Source organism: Apis laboriosa, unplaced genomic scaffold (assembly GCF_014066325.1).
Source record: "Apis laboriosa isolate Shangri-la unplaced genomic scaffold, ASM1406632v1 scaffold40_cov151, whole genome shotgun sequence".
NCBI classification, from domain to species: Eukaryota; Metazoa; Arthropoda; class Insecta; order Hymenoptera; family Apidae; genus Apis; species Apis laboriosa.
Genome location: NW_025223180.1, coordinates 5,971,815 through 5,998,918, shown reverse-complemented (window position 1 = coordinate 5,998,918; position 27,104 = coordinate 5,971,815). Strand labels below are relative to the sequence as shown.

At 40.4% G+C, this 27,104-nt stretch overlaps 2 protein-coding genes across 10 annotated transcripts in view; one reads left to right on the top strand and one right to left on the bottom strand.

The window, feature by feature from the left end:
* The first annotated feature begins 2,818 nt into the window (after positions 1–2,818).
* On the top strand, positions 2,819–18,470 carry LOC122715834 (ankyrin repeat domain-containing protein 16-like). 2 transcript variants are annotated; one of them, XM_043938348.1, is made up of 4 exons: positions 2,819–3,250; positions 3,319–3,582; positions 3,669–3,922; positions 18,332–18,470. In XM_043938348.1, exons 1-3 carry the CDS (start codon positions 2,944–2,946, stop codon positions 3,914–3,916), a joined length of 819 nt encoding a protein of 272 aa, XP_043794283.1. In that variant the 5' UTR covers positions 2,819–2,943; the 3' UTR covers positions 3,917–3,922; positions 18,332–18,470. The 2 variants fall into 2 exon arrangements, with proteins under 2 accessions (XP_043794283.1, XP_043794284.1); XM_043938349.1 differs by lacking the exon at positions 18,332–18,470 and adding an exon at positions 4,054–5,034.
* Positions 4,029–27,104, bottom strand: part of LOC122715831 (latrophilin Cirl-like) — a 365,198-nt gene continuing 342,122 nt past the window's right edge. For 5 of the 8 annotated variants that reach the window (XM_043938340.1, XM_043938336.1, XM_043938335.1 and 2 more), the window contains 11 exons: positions 25,858–26,499; positions 24,094–24,505; positions 23,743–23,968; positions 23,497–23,662; positions 23,152–23,366; positions 22,835–22,938; positions 21,543–21,587; positions 19,781–19,949; positions 18,388–18,609; positions 12,285–12,482; positions 4,029–10,982 (listed from right to left, as the gene is read on the bottom strand). In XM_043938340.1, coding sequence (XP_043794275.1) covers positions 10,188–10,982; positions 12,285–12,482; positions 18,388–18,609; positions 19,781–19,949; positions 21,543–21,587; positions 22,835–22,938; positions 23,152–23,366; positions 23,497–23,662; positions 23,743–23,968; positions 24,094–24,505; positions 25,858–26,499 — 3,194 coding nt within the window. In that variant the 3' untranslated portion in view covers positions 4,029–10,187. Of the gene's footprint in view, positions 10,983–12,284; positions 12,483–18,206; positions 18,610–19,780; positions 19,950–21,542; positions 21,588–22,834; positions 22,939–23,151; positions 23,367–23,496; positions 23,663–23,742; positions 23,969–24,093; positions 24,506–25,857; positions 26,500–27,104 lie in introns of all 8 variants that reach the window. The other 3 variants (XM_043938338.1, XM_043938337.1, XM_043938342.1) reach the window with 3 other exon arrangements.

The window sequence follows — 27,104 nt, the reverse complement described above, 5'->3', positions numbered from 1 at the left end:
GGAATCATAATGTAAAAATTTCCAATTCTTATTTACATCGTTCGAAAATATTTTTTCTAAATCAATTTCAGGCAAAATTTCATAATTTGATGAATAATAGCATTTACTTTTTTTTTTTTTTTTTTTTTTTTGAATATATTTACTTTCTTTGCGAGATACATCTCTTATATCCATATATTATTATCCCTCATTAAGTTTCCCTGATTTTTAACACATTTTGAAATGCACACTGGCAATTATTCCAAGGACTTTCGTAAGCTCGTGGGGATTTCGTGATTCGCATTTTCGTGATCAAGTACAACTATAAGAATCAGAGATGTGCAAGGTAATCCGTACGAAAGATTTCTCGCGCGGAAATAGATAGCGCTCAAGGATCTGTTTCTATCCTTCGAGCATTTCATTTCTGTGTGAAAATACGCAGAATTTTCTTATCGTCGTGCATTAATCCGCGCGACTCGATAATCAAGTTGCAACCTCGAGTCGGAGTTGTTATTTTTCGAATAGGAAGCGACCGTTTCCGTGTGCGCAGATACACGCGAGAAAGAAAACGCAAGGAAAACAGCGGAGAAGAAATCTATGGAAGCGAGTGAGCCTGAGTGTCTTTTATTCTTATTTTCTGACTGGCGCCAACTGATCGTCGTCATATCGGATCCGTGCAATTAAAGATTCAATTTTGCCTGAAATTATGGTTATCCAGACTGGGGAAAACGACGTGTTATTACAGGTTTGTTCTGCCTGCTCTGTTCTTCTTTTGCTGATGACTTCTTTTGATTTTCAGGTAAAAATAAAAGAAAAAAAAAAACAAAGAAGAAAAAAAATAAAAAATGTTCACTGAACATTTGTCGAATATCATTTTTCGTGATGGGAATAATTAAAACGTAATTGAAATAAAAGTATGATATATTTCTGAGGCAAAAGATGCATTTTTCGTAAAAGCAAAGGTAATAATAATAATAATAATAAGCTTTTGAATTTAGGATCACGATATTGGAATCGTATTGACCTGAAACTTTCGATCGGATATTATCCATCGTATATACCGATACGAATCGGAGCTGGATTAGATTAACAAGTTTTAATAACATTGTTAGAAAGGTAGAATGCTTTTATGGAGTACAACAACGGTAACCACGAGGTATCAATCTTCTCGTATTGCATAAATTAACTTTGCACCACGATTGAATGCGATGCAAGTTGAAAGGAGATTCATCGTATGCAAATTGACGATCGATTGTCGAGAACCGTAGGGTGAATTATACCCATGTTGGCCTGCGTTATGGCTGACAAAGGCACGGCTGGTACGGCTATCATCCGAATGCTTTACGAGCCGACGTAATAATCAAACGATCCAGAAAGTTGCAGCTTACAAGTTACAATCATTTATACACGTGCATACTCGTTATATTCGTTCGAAAATATTAAATTGAAGTTCCGTTTTATTATGAAGTGTGATATATATATATGCAATCTTCTTCACTGTATCTATTGTATCGATTATTGTATCGATTTTAATCGATCGAGTTTGATAATTGATACTACGCTTCGCGCCAATTTTTGACCATTAGAAATATTTTAAATCGGGATACAGAATTTATTTAACCGGTTATATTTAAAAACAAGACGAGATATTTTTCTATTTGATTTGTATACATAATAATAAACGGTAATTAATTAAGATAATTCGTAATACAGATTGCGGCAAGGCCATCGATAGGCCACGCGAACGGCAGCACGGTCAGCAAGGTAAATAACAAGAGACGACGATGGCATCTTCAGTCCGGCAATTATATCGAAGCGAAAGGTGGATACTTTTGATCGAACCTTGAACGTTCGCGTGAAGCGATTTTCTCGCGATGCACGATGCTCATCGCGTATCCATATATACTCGGTTGCACAACCAGTCCGGAAACGCTTTATTGATGGTTAATTGTTTGCATTGTTATCTTGCGTCGACATAACGGTTATGGAAATTCTACGGAAAAAAACGAAATTGCCTTTCTAACTAAATCGTAAGCTCTTGGATTTCAATTTCTGTCGTAATTTTGATTGGTTAAATATTTTCCTCACGTTGATTAATTTTAATGAAGTCTAATAGTCTAATCGTTGACATTGGTTTATTAAGATGTGCGATGGCGACGTCGTTGATGGCTTTTTAATCAGGTTTATAAATAATTAATCTATGATTATTTGTGTATTGCATATACATTTCATTTGTTGGTATTTTTTTTTTTATTTAAATTCTCATAAAATAGAAAAAAAAGAAAAGATTTTCTTCTTTACCTTAGAAATATATTAACTGCATCCAATTTCGAATTATGATGTTATAATTACAGAGATTCTTATTATTCGTGTCAATTCTAGATTTCGCACGATAAATTTTACATTCAAAACGGTTTTATGCTTGGATGATTTAGCATTACTCGATCGTTTATAATTTCTCATTATTTTCTTATCTTACGTAAGTTCATTCGAAAATAAATATTATTTATCGTTATAAGTTTTCCTTGGCGATTTTTATTATAAAATTTTATTTAAAATTATTTTATTATATAAAATCGTTATATTGTACAAAATTCATTTATATTATACGAAGGATAGAAATTTAATTTGCGTTTTAATATTAAAAAAAATTCTAATGTTTAAATTTCTAAAATTCAATATTATTTTTATATTGTAAAATATTTTAAATTAACTTTATTTGCAAATAAAATCGATTCGCGCCATTGAACGTCTACTTATACCGACGGTAGATGGCGTTGTTTCAAGCTTTTATACTTCTGTTGTTCTCTACGAGATGGTAATCTCTATCATTTCTACAGTGTTTTCGAGTGTTTAGTGTTTTTCAGAATTTTTTTTATTAAAAATCTTCACATTTTTGTGAATGAAAACATTTTATTGTTTTTATCTCACGTGTACTCCGTTTCTTCGATAATAAAAACTTATATGACGGATCCTAACCTATCGAAGAAATTTCTGCACGCCTGTCAAAGTGGAAACTTATCAAGAGTAGAAACTCTTGTATCCAAATATGATATTCAAGATTGGACATTCTTCCGGCATTTGTCTTCTGGTGATACCGCTTTGCATGTTGCTACTCGTGCGGGTCATTTAAATATCGTTCGATATTTATATGAAACTTTCGAGAAACCAGACTTTAAAGTCGATGTTGCCAATAAAGATGTGAAAAGACCATTGCACGAGGCGGCACAGTTTGCTCGTAACGATATCGTGAAGTATTTAATTGAAAAAGGTGTTTTTTTCTCTTTGTCCAATATTACTTTTCTTTTATATTACTAACACTAAATTATTTTCTTTTAGGTGCAACCATAGACGCATTGAAGCGCGCTGATTGGACACCACTCATGCTGGCTTGTACAAAAACCGGAAACGATGCATACGAATGCGTTGCCGCGCTTTTGAAAGCAAAAGCGAATCCGTTTTTGCGAAATAAAGACGGATGGACACCGTTACATTTGATTTGTCGTTCTGGCAATGAAGATGCGTTTGATTTATTGGTGAGTCAGTTTACTAGATGCATCGACGATCGAAGCAATAATGGCCGAAGCGCTATACACATTGCTGGTAATAATTTTTATGCTATGTATTTTAATATGTATAAATTGAAGAATATTTTAATATCTATAATTATGAATTCTCTAATTTTTTAGCATTTCACGGACACGAAGGTTTAGTCGACCGACTTTTGGCGCTTAATTCGAATTTTCTGAATGCGCGAGATTCCACAGGATCCACTCCTCTTCACGAATCTGTTAAAGGAGGTCATCTAATCGTGACGAAACGATTAATAGATTTGGGAGCTGATGTTAATGCTACAGATAATATTGGCCAAACCATCTTACACGTAGCAGCTATAATTGGAAACGAAGAAGCTGTAAAAAACATTTTAGAAAATTAATCGAGAGTAAGTAAAAAGAAACAGGGGATTAAATAAATTGTTCTCTTTTTTTGATTTCCTTTTTTTTTTTTTTTTTTTATACAATTAGGAAATTTTCTAAACTAGAGAAAAATAAGACTTTTCTTTTTTTTATTCAGAGATTGGTACACATTTATTTATCCTTTTTTCCTGTATCAGACAGTCTTAAAGAAGCATACAAAAATGAAGAAACGGAGGCTCTTAGTAGATCGGAGATACCTAGATTTTACATTCTTCTTGTTCATTTGTATTTTTCTTTTTCTTCTTCTTCTTCTTCTTCTTCTGCTTGTTCTTCGGTCTTTCTCTTCCTTTTCATTTGTAGCGTGCGCAGGCAGGCGATGATTCACGGGAAACTTACGCGTAATTACATGCTAAAACCGTGTCCGTGTATTTTTTTCCTTTATAAACACGTTCGTTAAATATCACTTATAAACAGGGAACATAAATGGTAAAGATCACAGAATTTTTACGAATTCTATGTGAACATGAATCGTGCGCCGGTTTATTTTTCAAAATTTTGTAATTCGATCGTTGTTTTTTGCTTCTTCGTGTCTTTGGATAAAATAGTTCGGTAAAAAGCCGATTCGAAAAATATTCCAATACTTTCAAAGGATGAGCGAGTGGGGAAGGGATGATCGGTGCACATACGTGAATACCGTGGCGAGGGAGCGTTCCTATTTTCGTGGATTTACTTTCCGCAATTGCTTTGAATTTCCTTTCACTCACCGTTCCAATGCATTTTTTCTTTTTCTTTTTCTTTCTTTTTTTTTTTTTTTTTGATCTTTCTTTCCTCTCGTTTAACTTTTTCTTTCTTCCTTTCTTTCTTTCTTTCTTTCTTTTTTCTTTTTTTCTTTTTTGCACGCGAAATAAAAACTTAATCGCTAAGTATCTCGAGGGACGACACGATTGTGGCTGGTTCAGAAAATCGTTTACGCGATGCTGCGGACGAGAGAACAAGGATGAAAAGTAAAGAGAGACAGCGCATACGATTGAAAGGAACGTATCGAAATTGGACAGTACGGACAGGTGTGTCGATATCGATCAGAGAGAGAGAGAGAGAGAGAGAGAGAGAGAGAGAGAGAGAGAGAGAGAGAGAGAGATCAGCTTCGCGTGAAAAGAGGAGAAGGATCGAGATCACGGGCGAGGGGGATGAGAAAGGAGGGAAGGGAAGAGGATGTTAATATTTATAAAACGGCTAAGGATAAAACATGCATCGTACATCTGTCCATCTGATTAATTTTTGCACATTTCCATTCTTGATCTTTTTTCTTTCCCCTTCTATTCTCCAATCTTCTTTCCCCTCTCTTCCGCGTTTGTCTACCTTCGTGTTCTTCTTCTTTTCCCTATGAACTTTCCATTCATTCACGTTTAACAGTAACCTAACGCACGGGACGAGTGCTTGAGTTCATATTTAATCATTTTTACATTCCCTCTTTCTTTCGCCGAACTTACATATTATTTAATCGATCTTTCTTTTTTTTTCGTTTTTTTTCTTTCATCCATTTGTTATCCATATCCTCTCTTTAGTGGAATCGTTTATAAATATCCAATGATTATTTGGGCTCTCATTTAATATTTGTTATTATTATTATTTTTTTTTTTGTTTCCTTTACTTCCTCGCTTAATTTATTTACACATTAACTAATTACGCTTGGGACTTAAGTTAAACCGCCTCACGCATCCGCCATCACGATAATAGTCACTGTAATATCCACTACTTACTAATAACTTGTCTTATCTAGTGTATTCTTTTCTGTTTTCACATCGATCGTCTCGGTCGCCTCTCGTTCTTTTTTTTTTTAACCTCTCTTTCTCATCATTTCCTCATGCACACACAATTCTCACTTTCGCACTTTTCTTCACCGCATTTCTCTTTTTTTTCATTTTTTTTTCCATTTACATTACAACGTGTTCAACATGTACAAAGCCATATATTTACATTATGTACACCTCATTTCGAGATTTTTCCAATGATAATGTTTCTCGCTCTCTTTCTCACACACTCCCTCTCCCCTTTCGCACGCAACAAATCCTCAAACCGGTGCGTTCTCTTTTCCTTTTCTTTTTTTCAATGTGGCCCGCCGGTTACGCCGGTTACGTTGTCAATGCAAGAAAAAAAAAATATATATATATATATAAGTATATATAAACGAAAGAAGGAAGAATAAAACGAAGGAGAGAGAGAAAAAAAAAAAAAAAAAAAAAGAACGGTATAACGCAATTACGCAAATTCGTAAATCGATTGCCTATTCATCCAGGCACAAATACGCTCGAGATTGTTCCCGTCTACTTGGCTCGTAGTAGTACACCTTCCCATTTATCCCCTTCCGTCTCTTTCGATTACGACAAGTCGAACGGATGGAATGTGGCTGCGTTTACGATATATTATCCAGGTAGTACTCGTTCCATGGGCAAGACCTTTCGCTCGTACAAAATTCATAGAATTCTAAAACTCTGTCGCATCGCGGACAGAGGCGTCGGATTCGAGACGTTCGCGAAAGACGCGACGACACAAGGGAGAGAACGAAAATTTATCGCAACACGCTCCACGCTTTCATTCAGAGATGCGCGAATCGAAATTTTAATCGAGTTACATCGACCACTCGGAATCGTATCGTCGTGTCTCACGGTTAAAAAACACTTACGAACGACGCACGAAGGTTTCGCATATCGAATGGTTCAACTCCAATTTTGTATCGTTATTCTTCTAAGAAATCTTCTGTGAAATCGCATAGAGTTATTGTTATTTTGATTAAACGACGCGAAATCTCGAAGACTCGATACGATACCCGATTAACAACACTTCAACACTTGGTGCGTTGCTCTGTAATTGACTGAAAAAGATATCTCGATTGCTCGATTGTTGTTTCCTTATCGTGACGACGAAGGAATGTAAAAGTGGAACGAAAAAAAAAAAAGAAGAAATGTTTAAGATAGCAAAAATTCGATTCTCTTTTTGTGACACGACACTGTCCGGATGATGTTTCGAATGGCGAGCGACCGAGTACAAACTTCTGGTTTTATTCTGGCTTGACGCGAATAAACGAAACGAGACGTTAGAATTTCGTGGCAAAATGGAAATGATATATATATATTTACATACTCGACGTATTTTCGTTCTACCTTTAACACATCGTGGACAGAAACGGTTTCCGGATGCGCTTGTCATCTCAAACTACGCTTGTGCGAAGGATCTCTAAAAACTGGAAAAATCAGGATAACTGCGCGAATGGGTTCTCGCGATGTCAAGAATGAGCAATTTACGTTTCGTAGAAGTCGGAGGAAACGTTCGTAACGCTTAGCATTACCTACGCTGGTACCCTTAAAACGCTGATTATCGCTATTTATAATTCGCCTATAGATTTATTTTCGCCTTAACGTACGATTTGCCGGAGAGAAGGATCACGGCCGGCCCGGCTGAGCAGGGAAATAAATTAAAGAAAAAAAAAAAAAGGAAATGATACGTAAAAAAAATGAAAAAAAAAGAAAAGAACCGAGAGAAAGAGTATATTGAATTCACTGTATTCGCGTATTCCTTTGAACAGGAAACGGAAATTCGAACGCTTTAACCTCGATCGAAAGGACGTTTTACGATTTACTTTAAAATTTAACAAATTTTCTCATATATTTGGCGTAGAACCATGATACGATTAAAAAGAAAAAAAAATAAAAAATAAAAAAAGAAACAAAAGCTTGGGAAAAGAAGAACCTTGTCTCTTTGCAATTAAGTTAACCCAACATCTTCTTTCTCATGTTATATCGGTTCGTGACGAACATCGAGCCAAAAATGGCGCGTCGAGAGAGCTCGACGTTCGTCGCGCCTGATATCACGCTTCCGTTCGTCGACGATGGATCTTCTTTGCAAGCACAAAATTTCGCCCCTCGATTCGATGATCGAATGACAGCGATTTCACCCGATCGATCGTCTCGATACATCTCGAATTTCGTATTTCGTTCAAGCGTTGTTCGCTGATCATCGGATCGTCGGATCTCAACACGAGTTGCTAATTACACATTAGATAACACTCACGGATGATAAAAAATAAATAGCGCGCGGGTTCCCTTAGTTACACATTAGATTACGCGATTACGACATATACCTTTTTGTTCTTTAAAAAATAGTAAAAAACAGTGACTAAGTTTTTTTCGCTTTTTCCATGTCGCTCGGAAAATCGCTTTGTATCACTATATATATAATATATATATATATATATATATTTATATATATATACTTGTATTTCGTACAATTCTCGCCCATTTTTCTCTCTCGTATTTTTTTTTTTTTGTTTATGTATATATATATATAATATCGTTACTGTATACATACATATACATTTATATATATATATATCATTTTTTTTATTTATAAAAATAACATTCTGGGACTAAAACGTAACGTTTCCAAAGCAATGTACAGTGAGGAGCTGGCTGGGACGACCGATAAAGGTACTTTTTTTTTTTTTTTTTTTTTAAACCGCGGTTAACGTTAAACTCTACAAAACTCTTTCTTAAAATGGACATTCCTTTCCGTTCCTTCTTTCTTTCTTTTTCTTTTCTTTTTTTCTGTCTCTGGAATTCGAAGATTTTCTTTTCTTTTCTTTTCTTTTCTTTTTTTTTTTTTTTTTTTCAATCTCACGAATAAATCGTTACCTCCCGAAAGAAGATCGTGTCGCAGAAATTTTTCACGAAAGCTAAATCTGGCGACTTTAGAAGTAACTCTACGGTACGATCACTAATGTAACGCGATAATGATTAATCGAAGTAAGCGTCGATCGATTATTTTAAGATTAACTTTAGTTTTCTTCCTATGGCGAGGTCGATATCGATCAGCAATTCCGCGATATGTCATCGAACGCTGTCCCCCTCCTCCCCCCTCCCCCCTCCCCGTGCCCCCGTGGTTCGATGAAAGTCGAGACATGTTCGAAAGGAAACATGGGCTTCAGATTCCTTTATCGTGTCGTCGTTGATTCCCTTCGGGGATCCAAATCGAATTCTCTCTCTCTCGATCGAATGACGCCGTTAACGAACGATTTTTTTTCCCGCCCTCGTGTTATCCACAAACTTTCTCATCGATCTCGATATGTCTCATTATTATTACTCTCTCGAATCGCTTTTTTTCTTTTTTTTTTTTCTTTTTTTTTTTTTTTTTCGTTAACGAGCGTTGCCAGCATCGACGAGATCATCGAGGAAGAAATTTTCGCCTCGATCTTACGTAAACGCGTACGGAGGACAGGCTTCGAGGATAAATAATCGATAACGAACGGGAACAACGATCCTGAAGAACGGAAGGAAAATAATTAATCTCCGACATTATTTACGAGCGTTAAACGATCATCTCGTACGAATCATTGACAATCCGTACACCTCGAAACCCCGAGCTCTGTAAGCGTTCCCTGTAAGCGGATAATCTTAAGTAAACCTAGAAGAGGACTCGTCACGTTTTATCGTTCTCCGTACGACATCGTATCCGCGTCATTTTGTCAATGAGCCAATTCCAAAGCCCGAGCACAGCTTCGACGGTACAACGACGATTATCGATCAACTTCAACAAGATTGTACGTGATTGTTCTTTCTTTTCTTTCTTTTTTTTCTTCTTCTTTTTTTCCGTAATAATTCACACTATCGTACACAAATCCTCGGCGTTTTTATTTTTTTTTTTTTTCTCGTCACACACTCGCACGATTGTTGAACTGGAGACGACAGACACGTCCGTTGGCGTGGATTTGCGCCACGCGGGTGCACGCAATTCTCGAAAAGGAAAAAAAAATATATATATATATATATAAACGGAAACAGAAACAAAGAAGAGTCGAGAACGGCCGGCTAGGGCCGTGCCCGCTTATGGCTAAGAAAACGCGGCAACCAGTAGTCGCTGCGTTTTAAGTTTGAGCTAGAAACTCGTTCACGATTCTCGTTCATCCGTGCCGAACGCGTAGAGGTCGAGACGCGTCGATCGTATCGTGGACCTTTCTTCGTTATCAGGAACGAACCACCGTTGTTCAAGGTTGAGGGATCGACGATCAACCCCCTTCTTGCGCGATCCTTTCTCGGAAATGAACGTGTCGCGCAGAGATCCGATCCTCGAGTAGTACGACATGGTCCTCGAGCAACGAAGAAGCGCACGATCGTGTTCTTCTTCATCGATCGATTGCCAATTGCCACGAAAACGGCGCGGTCTCGAGAGCGAGAAAGCTTATCCATCATCCTTCGTGCAGGAAGACGAAGAGGACGACAAGAAGACGGCGGGACCGTCCTAACACTCGCTGTACGAAGGGGGTGGCATCCCGCGGCCTGTATACATGTCCGTCTGCGGCTGCAGATGACAGACGACCGTGTGCCCGTCCAGAACCGCGACTGTTCTCGTGTGATCCGGCTGAGGCGGTATACCGTAACTGGCCGGAAGCCGGGGCAGCTCGCCCCTCTCGTACCATGCCTGCTGTTTCCTCAGCTTCTCCCAACAAGTGTTGAGTGTCCTCTCGAACGCGGGGCTGTACTCGTCACAATGGATATTCCCTCCTCCGCCTCCGCGATCCGTCAACGTTTGCCCGTAATGCATGAGATTTCTATCGGTGGCGGGCGAGTAAGGGATCAACGGCCTGTGATCGCCGTAACTTCTCGACGATTGCCTGCTCATGTCGCTCTGCCTCCTCCCATCCTCGTCCGACATGTCCGAGACTTGGATCTCGCCGCCTCCACCCCCGCCTCCCCGCTCGATCTCCTCGTAGACGGGCTCGTCCTCGTTCGCCAGATCCCGCGGCAGGTGCACGTGTTGGCCGTGGTGGGCGTGCAGCTGATGATGGCCCGGCCCGTTCACGCGCCCGTCGATTATCTCCGTGTATTTGTGCTTGTAAGGCAACGCGGCTCGCCTGCCGCCCCCGCCGCCACCGGTCGTCCTGTTGCCGCTCATCTCGTTCCCCTCGTTGATCCCTCTCGCGCCGCGGTTCCGCCCGGAGTGGCCCAGGGTCATCGTGTTGTGCGTCCTGGGCGAGTCTTCCTGCTCGGAACCGCCGTGCCCGGAGTCCCGGGAATACGATTTAAAAGAAATGTTCTGCGGGAGAGACAGATTAAGATTCTCGTGAGTGACTGCGAGATTACGCGACGAGTCGAGGATCGTATACGGTATGCTGATGAAGGGAGAAACACAAAGTGACGATCGACGAGTGTAAATTATGGTACGGTGACGAGGGGAGGAGGGATCGGTGTGGTCGGTGGCGAGCGCGCGAACGAAGATCCCTGCGAACATTTCTGCGGACATTCTTTTCTTCATTTTCGAATCGATCAGCACGTTTACTCGAACGGAAATGGTTTTTTCGTTCGACCGCAAAATCGCGAGAAGATCGCGAGAATTACAAGGATCTTGTTCGCGCGAAGTTGTACAAAGGGTGGCGACGAGTCTCATCGAGGACCAACCTCGATGATCTCGGGGATGTTTTTCACAAAATTCCACGAGCTCGCATGCATGGTCGAAGGAACGAGCGAGAAGATTCGGTACGTGCTGTATGATATGTACAAAGGCTATGATCATGAGGAGACACGTTTCGTAGCATCATCATTCTCTCGCTACAGAATGAAAAACGAAAAAGAAAAAGGAAAAAAATACACACACACACACACAACGAGCTACGCGTTCGTAAAAGTACAGGCGTTTTCCTCTATATTTGAAAAAAACGGTTTTATATGTGTGAGTGTACGTACGTTCTTCGCGATCATCGTCGAACTCGAAATCACAACGAACAATTTTCTCTTGAAAAATGTTCTCTCGTTTATACGTTTCCGATTACTTGGTTATAAAATCGCTTCGAGAAAAAAAACGAAAAAAAACTGAAGAGATTCGAAGCGATTTCGAAAACGAATATGATCGCGATTGAACAAAGAAGAAGGGGGAGGAAGGGGAGGGGTTGCAAGCTCTCGTTTGATGGAACATTTTTTTCACCGGAAACGATTTATCCCCACACCTCCATGCGATTTTCGAAGCGGTTTCGGGTCTCTAATCTCGAATCGCGCGAGGTGTCCTCTAAGTGTGCAAAACGTGTCTTCTAGGTGCTTGTCATTGATAAAAAATATAGACCGAGAAAAGGGTTAAAAGAAATACCGAGGACTAGGTATGATGAATTAAAAAACGTGAAAGAGAATGGAATGGAGAGAATAAAAAACGAAAAATGAAAAAATCATGGCACACCATGCAATCAATTAGAGAAACAATGGCGGAAGAACATAGTGAGAGAGAAAAAAAGGAAAGTTGGAACGAAACAACACGACACGAACGAGCGAGCGAGCGAGCGAGCGAGCCTTTTTTTTTTTTTTTTTTTTTTTTTTTTTCTTTTCTTTTTAGCTGCGCTGAATTAGTTACCTTCCACATGAGGTTTTTGTTAAGGTGGCCCCAAGTGGCGGTGGCAGATTTGGGGATATTGGGAGCTGAGGGTAAGAAGGCGTGACGGGCGTAGGGCAGGGTCGCCACGATGTGAGCCTCTGTCGAAGAGGATTCACGTGGCGCTGTTACTGCCGGCTGCCTATCGACAATCGCCCAGCTTCGACCGGACGCCAAGTACTGTAAAAATCGAACCATTCGCCGTTCCCTCTTAACCCTTCGTTTACTGATACGGAATGGGGATGAGATCGAGTGTTGTGTCCTCGATGAATCTGTGTATATATATCTGTGTCTGGATTCAAGTGTTTTTTTCTTTCAAGAGGAATGAACGTTTGGAACATATTTCCTGTTGGGATCCATGTGTGTCCATACGAACGTTTGGAAAAAATTGTTGTGAAGGAATTGTTATGCAGCTACGTATTACAATTACAATTTTTGTAATTTTGTCGTATATAATAACGTAATTGGAAGTTACGTCGGGTCGATGATAGACGATTACCCGCGCGCTGCAATACACGAGAGTATAATACGCTCAGCAGACAATACTCGAAAGATCAAGTGATTAAACATTGGAGACACAATAGGATAATACAATGGAACACCGATGTCTCGAGAGAACATTGAAACGTCGAGTGGAAAGGTTGCCATTATGATCATTAACTTCTCACTAATTGCCCGGCTCGTTCCAATATTTAATTAAAAAAAAAAAAAAGAAAAAAAAAAGAAAAGTATCGCAATTCACCAGTAAACAAAGGGTTACTCGCGAAATCTTTTCGGGCAAAGCACCTTGCTCCTTAAAAAAAATCCACGCGTTCTTTCAATCTCGACGTTAAAAGCTCCGCACGTTTCTTTCTTCGTCAATCGAGAATTTTCTTTCCTTTCCTTTTTTTTTTTTTTTTTTTCTCTCCTCGAAACTAATTAATCCGACGAGGTTACTCGCGATAAATACGGTCGACGTGTAATCGTTCTCGCTAGAGAACGAGAAGGATTAACCGGATTCTCGTGCGCGACAAGGTTTAAAAAAGGAAGGTTCTCTAACCCTTCGAAAGCGTGGCGCATATGGACGAGATAAATCCGATGATATCTCGCGGAGGTGCAGTGCTCGCCGGAAGTGTGGCGGATTTAACTCGTGCACGGGCAAAATCTACGACGCAACGGACTGAGATACGCGACGTGAGCACGCACGCACACCTTGAACGGAAGTGTGCTGCGTTTGTCCTGGACGGAGGGTACGATTTCCAAGATTTTCCCGTTTCCGTTCCTCGAACATCGTGGCGAGGAAATGTGTGAAAATTCTGAAAAATTTAATCATCTCTCTTGATCTTCTCGACGAACGTTTACCGGATATTGGAATTTCTTCGTCCTCTCTCCTCTCTCCTTCATTCATTCAGATATAATCAATTTATTTTAGTAAACTCTCAAGAATTTATCGATCTTGCTCGAACATGATCGATCGGTTCGTTGGTCGAAAGGAGGAGCCATCCGTGATGGAGCAAGGTGAGGTGCAACGGAGATCGGGGGCGCGGGGGGAACGAGTCCTCTTTGTTTTCTTATTGTCCGTAATGAGATAACGTCGGGAACCGGCTCCTCGTTTGCGCGGTTGACGTGGAAGACGACCGGGCCCCGTATCGTACCGATCATCGGCGGTGTCGAATAAAATTACTCCACGCACGACTTGCAAAATCTTTTTGGCAACGAAACCGATGAAAATCCAATTAATTCTCCCCGTTCACTCGGCTAATTATAGATTTTTCGAGTTTGCGTTCTCGATTTAAAGGGCACGCCTGCGTCTCGAACGCGAGCTGGATCGTTAAACGTTTCGATGATCCGTATTGATCCCCCCCTCCCTTGCCTCTCGTCGTGCGAGAATACGCACCTAGTGTTAATTAGCGAAAACGCACGGAGCGAGGGGAGAGAGAGAGAGAGAAAGAGAGAGAGAGAAAAATAGGAAAAAAAAAAAGAACGATTTCTGCGTCTCTTTATGCGTGTACGTGTGCGTATGTCTGCTGCGTTTGCTGCGCGCGTATACAGAGAGCAAAAGTGACGAAGAAGAAGAAGGGTACGTGTGTACGAGTTGTGCGTTGCAACAGGAGGTGTGAGAGAGATGTGAAATGTTGATCGGTTCGACGAGGTTTTTTTCTTTCTCGTCTTTTTTCTTTTTCTTTTTTCTTTTTCTTTTTTTTTTCTTTTTTTTTTTATGTATATATATAGCTTTCTCTTGTCCTCGTGCTTAAGTAATCGGCCGTGTGACAAGTGAGCAGCCCAAAGAGCGTCTCGACGCTTGTGATGTGACGTGCGTTTGACAGGCTGTGAACCGAACCGAGAACATCGATCGGAGAGCGCGAGAATATTTTATGAAAAGGAAAACGAGAGAAAGAGTTAATTCGAGCGCTCTTCGATCGAACGATCGCTTGACAGTGAGCGGCTTAAAGATAGTACTAGATTTCGATTGCGTGGACAGAATTCGAAGAGAAGAAACGGGGGCAAATATCGTATATTCTTATGGACAAGAAAATGTTTTCTATGTGTATATATATATATATCGATCGTATTCTGTCCACGCGATTGGATAAGAATAACATTACACGCTCGTACATTACGAATCTTTCTCAACGTATATACTTCCTTTATGGTCTATGAAAATTCGTTTCAATTTCCTTAGTGACAGTATTACCGGTCGGCTCACGCATCAGTGCCTCGAGAGTATAAAAAGGATAAGCGGCAAACAGGTTTGCGAGGAAGCCAGTGGCTGATACGCTAGAGCAGATGCTATTAGTCGGAATGCAAGATCTGTCTTCTCGAATCTCGCGATGCAAGCTATATTCTATTAATATTTTACGTGTATTTTAATACATATCACGTTAATATTTCAAAAGGTAAAGAATTTTTTCAATGTTTCGTTGCTGTTATTCAAACTACCGTTACGCGAATCGCGTCGATTCGCCGCTAGGGTATCGAGGCGATTCTTTTCCCGGAGAAAAAAGAAGAAAAACAGCGAGCAGACAGAAAATTTGGGGCAGGCCAAAAGTGTAGCAGTTGGGTCGAGAGTCGTCGGAGGCGCAGCTGCGAAACCGATTCGTACGAATCGTAGATGTTACAGATTCGTTACGTCTCTCGTAGCGTGAGTACCCGGCCGTAGAGAAGCGTTTCATTAACGATCTGAAATCATCATGTGAAATAAAATGTGAAGGGGGCGAGCCATCGTCGTGCAACGTCGTTGCTCGCGCTTCGCAATAAAAGTAACGTCTTGTCGCGACATCGAGACAAGAGGGGACGAAAGGAGGAAGGGAAACAGGAGGAGGGTACAAAGTAGCCAGCAACCGCGTTACACCAAACCCAGAGCCAGATAAGAAGCACGAAAATCACCATTGTTAGTAGGAGGGTCTTGCAAATAGTACGTTCGCGTGTTTACAAATGTGCAAAATCGAGCGAGAGAGCGTGCCATGTATTTTTTTTTTTTTTTTTTCTTTTTTTCCGCCTTGTGATCGAGGACCGAATGCTATATTGCTTACCGCGCCGAGAATTCTTCTTCTCTCGTTCTTTCTCGTTTTTGCCGCTATATCGATATACCGTTTCCTTCCTATTTTATCTTTAATAGTGCGTTATGCATCCACGAGAAAATGGGACGGATCTCATGAATTTTTTTAAATAGAGAGAGAGCGAGAGAGAGCGAGAGAGAGAGAGCGAGAGAAACAGTTATATACGAATACAAATTCATAAAAAATCATGGTGTTACGAAAATATTTTTATTTCTTCGGTTTTTCGGGTTTCGTTGAATGTTTGAATTGAAAGCATTTTTTTAATATCTTCCAAGCGCGTTCGAGCTCCACGTTAACAATTATACAACTGCAACAACCCGGAGTTGGATAGAAAAAAAAAAAAAATAAAATAAAAATAAAAAAAAAAAAAGGAAAAAAAATAATAGTGCACATCGTGCCGTGCGAGCGCCGTTTATTTTTGCGAAAACCACGAGGCACGTGCGTTACGAGCCGTTCTAAAATTCGGTGAATTTACAGCGGTGTGCCATGGCAAATTCACGAACAAACGCAACGAAAAAAAAAAAAAAAAAGAAAAAATACAACGGAAAGAAGAAAGAGAGAAAAAAAAAAGTTTCAATGGTATACAATTGTACATATAATTGTCATATATAACGTGTCGTTCATTATATCCAGTCGGCTCGTGTCTAGTAATCTCTACCAAATCCGATAAATTCGGCCCGACAATTGGCAATAAATTTTTTCCAGAGAATACAACGACACAACGACCGCACACATCCAACTGTGTTTATCGTTTCATCTACAACCGAGTATCGTTGTTTTATCGTACAAATCTATGGCATGACCACGTTCAATAATTTTTTCCCTCTCTCTCTCTTTTTCTTTCTCTCTCTCTCTCTTTTTCCCGCTCTTTTTTTCTAAATTTCTCTCTCTTTTTTTTTCCCGCCAAACCAATTTTTGAATATCGTTCTTCACATATTTCCCTCTCTTCCTAAATATACTCGATATAATATATATATTTCTCTTTCTCTCTTCTCTCTCTCTCTCTCTCTCTCTCTCTCTCTCACTCTCTCTCTCTCTCTCTCTCTCTCTAAATTCTCCGCAGCGAGCGCGATAGAGCCGAAAGAGTCGAACGGTTCGTTAAATGCCTTTTTAGCTCGTCCCGTTCCAGAGCCAGTTTTTCGAGGTGGCGAAGCGATTCTCGATGACGTTAAAAAAGTGTTTCTGGCACGCGTCGCTTTTGAGCGGAACGCGCGCCCATTCGAAACGAGTCTCCCTCGACTAGGAGGGTCGAGGACACCCACTTCACAATTTATCCTGTAACAGACTTGGGGTAACATATTAAAAAAAAAAAAAAAAAAAAAAAAAAAAAGAAAGAAAAAGAGAAAGAAGAAAACGAACAAGGGACAAAAAAGTGGAACGGAAAAAAAAAAGGAAACGCGGTTGAATTAGCATTGTACGAGCTACTATTATTAGAATAGGACGATAATAGTTATGTAGTTAACTAGTTGAACAAAAAGTTTCGAAATTCTCTTCATTTTCTTAAACGCTGATCACCGATTACCGAAGAGGAGAAAACTGTTTCTTCCGGAGAACGTATCTTGCGAAACGAACACAAGATAATAATAATTTATCAAAAAAAGAAGACCGAATCGAGTGACTAGATTGAAACGTGATATCGAGAGAAGAAGAGGAAGTACGTATGTAGGAAGAACGTATCGGTGAAAACTTCGTAGAAAAATGTGCGAGATGGCGAAAATAGGTGCATCGTTAAATCGAAGTGGAGGATCCGGCCGAAAAGCTCGGCCGTTAGAATCGTGAAATGGAAACCATTCCTTTTAATCGCGTGAATGATCGTGCAACGGACAAGAAAATATGAGTGGTTGGCTGACATCGCTGGCCGGACGAAAGAATTCGACCGATAAAGGTGCAAAGAACCTTGGCGAACTTATCACAACTCGAATGGTTGACGTTTCATAGAACGAGGGATAGAAACAAGGTGGAGAAAATGCGTTATTAATTCCAGTACCATTAATCATAGTTGCGTTACCGGCAGAAACAAGCGATAGTTAATGGAAACGAAGAATAATTAAAAATAATTAAAAAGGAAAATAGTATTAGAGAGCGAGTCAATAAGAATATACAAAAGAAAACCAGCTTAGCTGAAAATTAATATAAAAGAGTGCCAAAAAGAGAGAGAGAGAGAAAGAGAGAGAGAGAAAGAGAGATCTATTTTCTTTCATTCGTCCTCCTCCTCCGATCAAAAAAATTCCCTATCGTATATCGTTTTCTTTCTCCGTGACAAATTGTACGCATTTGATTATGGAAAAAACCGATCGTGGAACAACCGTGCGATGAAATTGATGGAAAATTTTCTCGGTTTGGTGTAGAAGCGGCTATCGGATACCTTGCTGAGCGGGATGCCTATTGTGGTTGCTAGGTGCCATCATGTGCATCTGGTGTGCCCCGACCGGCGACCTCAGCGACAAATTGTTCAGGTTCACGTTTATCGAAAGATTCGTATTGTTACAGGCGGCGGTCAGGTTGTTGTGATTGTTGGGCGGTGACGTGGTCGTTGTTGTACCCACATTGGAGGCGGCGTGCGGCGACAATCCGGAGCTGTCTGTGGTGGGCGCCGACGGATTCGACGAGGTGTTGTGAGAGCCGAAGTCCTTGCCGCCATTTGCGCCACCACCGCCGCCGCTGGTACCGGAAGAACCACCGGAGCTTCCGGCCACCGTCTTGGAGCACCTTAGGCACTTGGGCAACCAGGAGTGGCGGCGCACGAACTTCCTGTATTCCTTCCTCACCTGCAATGGCGAAGCAAACCCACCCCCCGAACGAAAGGTTGTTTTTTAACGGTGCACAAAGAACCAAGGCAAGTGCGAGCGCGCGTTAGTTTCTCGTTCCTCGTCGCAATGAATTAAGAAAAAGAAAAAAATAAAAAATAAATATAAGAAAAAAAAAAAAGGTAAAAATGAGGAAACAATGAGAAAACAACAAATTTTTCCGGAGGATGATCGATACGACGATGAATATGGATTTATATTATCGAGAAACATGAATCGATCGAGTTTACGAAAGCGTTGGTGCTGAATTTACAGATAAATCAGGAAAAGAGCGGTGCATCCTGCAGTGGCAACCAAAATGTAAATGTTATTATTAAAAAAAAAAAAAGAAAAGAAAAATCAAGATAACGAGCTGCAAAATTAATCTACAGGATCCCGGTTGATACGACGAATAAACGTTGGATGATTTTCGATTGCCACAGCACTTTATTTGAGACATCATTTTGTTGTTATCGTGATTGTTTGCGAGATACCATACGATGTCTAGATTACGTCACGTAATTTAACATGATTCTCCTCAAACGATCCTCTCGCTTATGGAATTATTTGCTACTTATATATAATATACGAAGAATCCGCTTTCGTACATCAGTGCATCGAATTCTCATGTTACAAGATCTTTGACTCGTGAGTAATTGTGTTTAACTATAAACCTTACGATAATAGAAACAGTTTTACAATCTTTATATATATATATATATAAATATCCAATTCGACAATTGATTCTTTGATTTTCTCGGAACATTGACAATAATATATATATATATATTCATTTGCTCTCGAAATCGTTTCGCGTTTTGTTTGATACAAAATTGAAAAATATATGTATATACGCATAATCAATCGAACAAATTATTATATTCAATAATAATAATAATAATTATAATAATTATAATTATCGTAATTAATCGATAACGATAACATTTTCTTCTCGCAATACTAATTGCTCGCTACTAATTAGGATGCCACGCGAATTCTCATTAACGAGAATGCAGAAAGATGAAAGAATGAAGGATGAGGCGAACGAGGCGTTCTTAAACGTCGAAACGCGGTTCAACAACACCGGCGGCATAGACTTTTCTTTTTTTTTTTAAAGTAACGTGGACGTTTGGACCCCGACGTATTCCCTTACCTTCTCGTTCTGAACGCAATGGAACACAAAGATAAACAGCCCCTGCAGGCTATTCAATATGGTGAAGATGTACGCCATCGCTACGGATTCTTGGTTCAAGTAGAGAAGGCCGAAGGTCCAGGTGAGTCCCAGCAGAAAGACAAGGACGATCGCTCCTCTCAGCCATGCCCTATTGATAATTAATAAAATATCATTTGATCAATCGAGATTGAAAAAAAGAAAAAAAAAATCAAGTGGAGCGAAATAATTGCGAGCGATGCTTAAAGGATCGTGAAGAACTATGAAAGAGCTGTGTGAGCTGTCGTCGTATGAGGAGGAGTGGGGAGGGGGAGGGTATGAACGGGCGATAATAAAAAAAAATAAATAAATAAGTGCGAGGGATGAGAAACGAAGAGAAAATGTGAGGGGAGAAAGGGGGGGGGGGGAGTGAAAGGAAACGATCTTTTTACGATCTCGTGCCATCGAAAGAATTAAGGTTAACGTGCTAAATGATGGATGATGGTGTGACTTTAATTCTAATAATTCCAATGCTACATTTGTCACGTTCTTATCGAAATGGAGCGGCGAGAACACGAAAGATTATCAAGGTACGACGTTATGCACCCAACAGTGCACGCAACATTTCGAGCTACGCGACGCTAACTTGTACTAATGTTGCTCGTTTCTACACGCGTGCACGTTGTCGTGTATACCGCTCTCCAACAAAGCATTAGCATCGTTAATGTTCTCGCGTAGTTCCGAAGCGGTTGGCGTCCTATAAGCATCGCACACACCCTTACTAGTTCTCTACTACTTCTCTCCCTTTTTTTTTTGTCCTCTCTTCGTCTTTCGTATATTCATACTCTTTCTCTCTTTCTCTTTCTCTCTCTCTTTCTCTCATTTCTTTTTTTTTCTTTCTTTTCTTTTTTTTTTCTCTCTCTCTCCCTCTCTTCTACTTCTTGATTCTTTTGGTAACGATCTACGAAGACTACCAGATCTACCACGAAGGGGAGGAGGAAACGGGGAAAACGCCGCGGACTACACAGGTACTAGGCAGGTGTTTGTTACTTCTAATCTCGCGCGTATTCGCTAAGCTACTCTCAAATCAGGCGTTTACACCCGAAACTAAAGGGGTAAATACGGCATGCGGTTTAAATCGTCGTTATGTACTCAGAGGAAAGGCAAACGGCGTGACGTAACTAAGAGGAGTTCGGAGAATATCGATCGTCGTCATATGCGTGTGTGTGTGTGTGTGTGTATGCTCTCTCTGTCAAGCATATTATCACGAAGATACTTTGCTAAGTAAGCTGCTTGGTAATTGCAAATTGCTCAGGCTCTCGTTTAATAAATATGGAATAACACACATATATATATATTACATATGTATATGTATATAATAATGACATTTGCGATTCCAGTGAGTCGCATCGATTATGAATTCTAATATATATATGATCAGCGTGTTGTGAACTTTTCTTCGCGTACAAACTACTATGTTCTACCTTCTACATTCGTAAGAAATGTATAATAAAAGTAAAAAAAAAAAATGTATATATATATATATATATATGTGTATATATATATATATACACATATATAATGATAGTAAAGAAACAGTAATGTAAACGGTAGCATTGAATGAAAGACGCAAGAGATGGATAAAAACAGTGAATGTGTTAAATGATGAAATTAATAGGCACGGATAACGACGATTAGTGTATCGAATGATGTTATAGTGAATGAACGAGAGGTGAGTAATAATAAAAATTGGTAAATATCTTACAAGTGCGCTTGCAATTTGTTGGGAAGAGCATTCTCTTCCTTTCCACTACCAACCAACCACGCCATGCAGAAGAATGTAGAACAGTGTAGACAGAAGTGGGTAGAAGATTTAATACAAAAATGAAACAAGACAGCAAAGTTAGGTGATTGTTCCGGCACCATTTCGATTAATTGATTATTACAAAAAAAAAAAAAAAAAAAAAAAAAAAAAAAAAAAAACTTGTAATCCTTCTGATGCAATACTCGATTCGTATCACTATTCTTTATTTCTTTCTTCATCGCTGCTGTTAATATACGAAATGGAAGAATGTTCGACAACATTTTAATTACGTATAAATTGTTAAGAAAGAAAAAAAAGAAAAAAAAAAGACAATGAAAATGAAATACAAAAAGATAAAAACAAAAAAAAAACAGAAAAAAAATCATAGAGAGAAGAGATGAGTTTTTTTTACTGATAATAAAGCAGCTTCGATAATAAAACGAGTCGAGTTTGCAGGAGAATTTAACTACCATCACCAACATTTCCATATATTCCAGAAATTTATCAAGTTAACACCCTGTCGTTATTACTGTTTCTCTCTCTCTCTTTCTCTTTCTCTCCCTCCCTCTCTCTCTCTCTCTCTCTTCATTCGACATATTTTTTGCTCGTTTCATTTAAATCATAAAAAAAAACATAGAGCGCAAGCTAATTATCATCGTACTCGTTCGATTGTTCGTGCGTCCAATTTTTCGATAAAGCATGACTCGACTGTGACGGCGTATTTATAATTATAATCACGTATATATGCATTTTAACGAGCGTCATATCATAGATACACATTGTATATAATAAATATATACGTATATATATAAATATATATATATATATATATATATATATATATATATACATATAATCGTATAGATATATTACCTAAGATTTACAGCAATACAAGTGGTGTGTCGAACGAACGGAAATCTTGCGGTCATTCCAACACAGTAACTCAATAGAAACTTAAATGTAGAAACGAAAACGAAATTCAGCATGGCCGCCAAAAAGATGCGTGACAATAAAAGATTCTCTTTCGGGAGACACTGTTTAAGCAAGTAAAGCTTGCGAACGTGAACCGAAAGCACCAAACAAACACTTTATATATTCTACTCGACGAATAGGATTCATTATTTTCGTACTTAATCAACGGACGGACTCGATCGATCACTTTTAATATAGAGATACATAATACATATATATATATATGTATATACAAATTTACGCATCATATTTATTAACAAACCCGAAATTTTCACGCTTACCTTGCGCTGGCCAATCGTGAGTGCTCCTTACTCTTCATCGCTACGGTTGTGTTCGCGTGTCGGCACATCATATAAATCGCCATCGAAAGAAATACCAAGTTCGCCTAATAAGAAGAATCAAGATGACAATTTCTGGTATCGAGTATTTAATCCTCAACGATTATGCACGGAATATGTACATATTGTATATTGAATTATTCATACGGGTTCACGTTTCATCGAAACGAACACGCATCGATGCTTTAAAAATTATCATTGTCGTATTAATTTGCAACGATTTGTCTCGTGTCTCCTTCCTCGCGAATCGGACGTCTTACCAATATAACGAGTATCACTGGTCCAACGAAGCTGAAGATGAAGTAGTTGTCCGCTCGTAGCCAGCAATATCGATCGGTTCCGTAACTGAGAGGATCGATTATACAAGAAATGGCCACGACCAGTAATGGAGCACCGTAAGCGATCAGATAATACCAACGTAGCCTTGATTTTTCCGCTTCGAACACCTCGATCAGCATCACGTATAATTGGAACCCTGGAAAAGAAACATTTCAAGGTAGAATCAAATTTTGCCCCATTGAGCCGCTTGTTTGTTGTTCGTCGTTCTAGAATTCGATAAACGGCGGATGCAATGGATAATATTTATGGAATGGATATATAGATACCTTCGAGGAACATCCAGGCGAATGCGCAAAGGAAAAAGAAATGCAATAATCCAGCGACGATACCGCAGACAATTCTCTGGTTCGTTTGCCCGATTCCGCAAACGAATAAAATTTCCGCGATCAACAGGCACACGCAGAGATTCTTGTGGATGGTCGTTCGGTCCGACTGAAAGAAATGGCAAGATTCTCGGTTGAAAATTCGAAATCGATGTAAAATTCGATATCGTGTAGGGTAATAATAATTACCTTCAGTCCGCGAAATAATTGAAAGGTCAGAATTGCTAGAACCAGGCAAACCACGGAAATGATACAGCCGATATAGGTGATGATTTGCAACGCGACCTGGTGAGCTATGTCCAATCTGACGGCGTGAACGTCCATCAGAACGGCAAAATTTGTAAGATGATTGCACTCGCACACTGTGTGAGTCTCGTTGGTTTTCCGTATTTCGCAACCCTCCTCTGACCAAGCGCTGAAAATTAAAAATATTAATTAATTGCGTTAACCTATTTTGTTCTTTGCTTTTTCAATGAAACAACAAAGATAACGAATCACGCGTAAAATACGCGTAATTAAAAAGGAAAAATTTTTAATTACCTTAAGATGTAATCCCAGAATACACAAGTCGGATTGGTAACGTTCTCTATAGATAGATGCTTGAAATAGACTCTGACAGGCTCGTTAAGCTGAATATGCCTTCCTTTGCCTAAAGACGCGGAGATCACTTTGCTATTTAGAAGCCTGGTCGTGTTCCTTTTCGGTAATGGTTGCTGCTCGTCGTTCATGACCAACGATGACACCTCGGCTTGCGGCTGCAAGATCTCCTCAAGCCTGTCAAAGGCCATGAAGACCAAACGGACAATGCCACCCTCGCTGTTCTCTAGCAAAGCTCCTCTAGTTAACTCGACACGATCGTTCGAGGCTGTCCACCTCTGTTGAGCTGCCTCTGTCGGGAATATCTCTAAATCGTCACCGATGTTCCGTGCATCCAACACGCGTACTTCCATCACTGTTTCAAAAAAAATAATATTTATATGTATTTGATCATGGATATCGGTATCGAGCAATAAGTAGAATAGGGATTGCTATCGATGACAACCGAAGAATTTGCTGATTCTTTCTCAGATTATTCCCTATACCTCGACCATTCTGTAATAATCTCTGTCTTTATTTATCGATTTCAAATAGAAATACACGTCGTCCACACGCGATGGATTATCATTGGAATAAAATTTATACCCTCCCGTGAAGGGATATCGAATCTCTGGACAGAGTTAACCGAATTCTACAACGTTCAACAATCTCACGACTATAAAGTTTCGATTCATCTTCTCGAATGAACAATAAAACTAAACGCGCGTATCTATCCGTCCGCCATTTTTTCCTTGCCGGCGTTCCTCTCATCGTGTGTTCCCCATTCGATCAGTCATAAACGTGATGTTGCACGGCTGACGAGAAAAAAATTGAAGGCTAGCCGGCGATAGTAGTTACTTTTCTGTTAGCACGGAAGAAAGAGCACGGTCAGTTAGGGGAATATTATGTTACATGGCATCCGGCCGGCTGTCGCTCATCAAATCCATCTTCTTTTTTTACCCTTTACTGTTATCCTATTTATCACGTGCGGATCTAATGTTGGTGCTACCACTTGGTTCGACCGCGGCGCAGAAACATGCTTCCACCAGCCTCGATCACGACCGCGCGCGCGCCACGTTACTTCCAGGAAGTAAATCAAATTGCTCGTAATTTTCTCGGTGTTTTGTTGTGTTAATACAACAGGGAGAGAGAGAGAGAGAGAGAGAGAGAGAGAGAGAGAGAGAGACAGAGAGAGAGAGAGACAGAGAGAGAGAGAGAGAGGTAAAGCTCGGGTTACAACATTATCCAACCAAGATACCAGAGAATTACGATGGGTTTGGATCTTTGTTTTATCCACGCCGGATATTACCAGCGTCGCATTCCGTAAGATAAGCGATCTAGATTTATGCGACCCGATCCCAAAGTCGGACCTACGATACTTGCACGTCCATTGTGCTAGACAACTCAACGTTAATTCGTTATCCCATCCGCCACTCCTTTTTACTCATCACGAGTATACCTCTCTCCCTCCTCCTATCGGACGATCTAAATTAGTTCGTGGGTAATTTTTACCATTCAAATACCACGCGTGTACGCGTGCTTACGATGATAATTCCTGACTAATTCCGGAGATCAACGATCTCCGCCTCGAATTCCCAATTACGTTTCGCCACGGAATGGAACTCGCGAGATGTAATTTCCCAACTCTTCTTCCCAACGTACTTCCCCACTCCCCTTGGTTTCTCTCTTCTAATTCAACAAGTAAAAATATTATATACAGTTACTTACGTATGTTCCTTCCCTCGTGAGTGATCGTTTTCTCGTGCATCAACGTGTCGGCCAGCAAAAACGCGTTCTCCTCGAGGCCGATCAATAAAGAGGTCGCGACTCTCATCTGCTCCTGATGGCTCAGATCCTTCCAGGACGCCATTTGCGCCTTGTCCAGCAGGTTGCTACCCGTCCTCACGACACCTTGGAGCAGCTCGGTCACGCTCACCTCCCTCTGATTCGCGTCCTGATACGTTCTTATATCCTGCGCCATCTTCTCCGCCATGTTCTTGATGATCTTGGTCGTGATCATCATGTCGCCACCGTAAAGCCCTCTGCTGTTGTTGGTCACCTGCGACAGTTCGCGGCTGATCCCGAGGATCACGTCGCCCTCCGTCACCCTGTTCTCGAGCGTGGTGAGCCATACGGAGCGGCACTCGCTCAGATCCGGGCTGTCCCTGTGCCAGAATGCCGTGTCTCCTCTGGCAAGGCATCTCCAACGCGCCAAACCGTTCGCGCCGCCTGGACAACTCTGAACAGCGACATCGCCCGCCCTGGTCGTGTTCCACGACAGGTTCCTGGCTATCACCGGGGGACACACTTGTCTGCCGTAGTCGTACCATTGCCCGTTCGAGCTCGACTCCGGGTATAAGGTACTCGGCACTGCAATATTTGAGTTAGTTACGAGCGTTAGTTACTCGGCTTTAGTTAATGGCGCGGCTTTAATGTGATTCTAGTGTCCGATCCTCGGTGGACCGGCGGGGGGGGAGGGGGCTTAGCTCGCGCTCAACATCGTATCGGGTCTGCGAAATGGAATTTTGGATACCCACGGGTGCTTTAATCTTTTGCACTGATTGTTACAGAGAGTTGGCGAGTTACATCGAAGTCGAAGGTTGGTTAGCTCGATACGATTTATACGCTAGCCTCGATGGTGTTTGGTTCACTTTAATACGCGGTTGCATTTACACCCCGGATACGACTCCCGGGAATACGTGGCCAAAGCAATTGAAAAAAAAAAAAAAAAAGAGAAGAAAGAATCGATATCTTCTAGGGAAGATATCCATTTCAAACCCTATCCCTATCCCTACTTGAAACTCTCTCAAGTTCTGGCGGCTGTCTTTTGAACATTAACCCTTTCGGTTTCGGATCGTGTAACTGTAATTGACAGCTGACAAGCCCTCGGGCGAACGTGTCGACCGTAATCGAGTAGAGAGATGTTTCGAATTACCCCACACGCGTGAATGGATAGATCGTTACAAGCTATATAT

Bases quoted from the DNA above. Each gene is read 5' to 3' on its own strand.
- LOC122715834 (XM_043938348.1), top strand. From the start codon at position 2,944: ATGACGGATCCTAACCTATCGAAGAAATTTCTGCACGCCTGTCAAAGT. The intron at 3,251-3,318 runs GTGTTTTTTTCT...ATTTTCTTTTAG, and splicing joins GAAGTATTTAATTGAAAAAG to GTGCAACCATAGACGCATTG. The intron at 3,583-3,668 runs GTAATAATTTTT...CTAATTTTTTAG, and splicing joins AAGCGCTATACACATTGCTG to CATTTCACGGACACGAAGGT.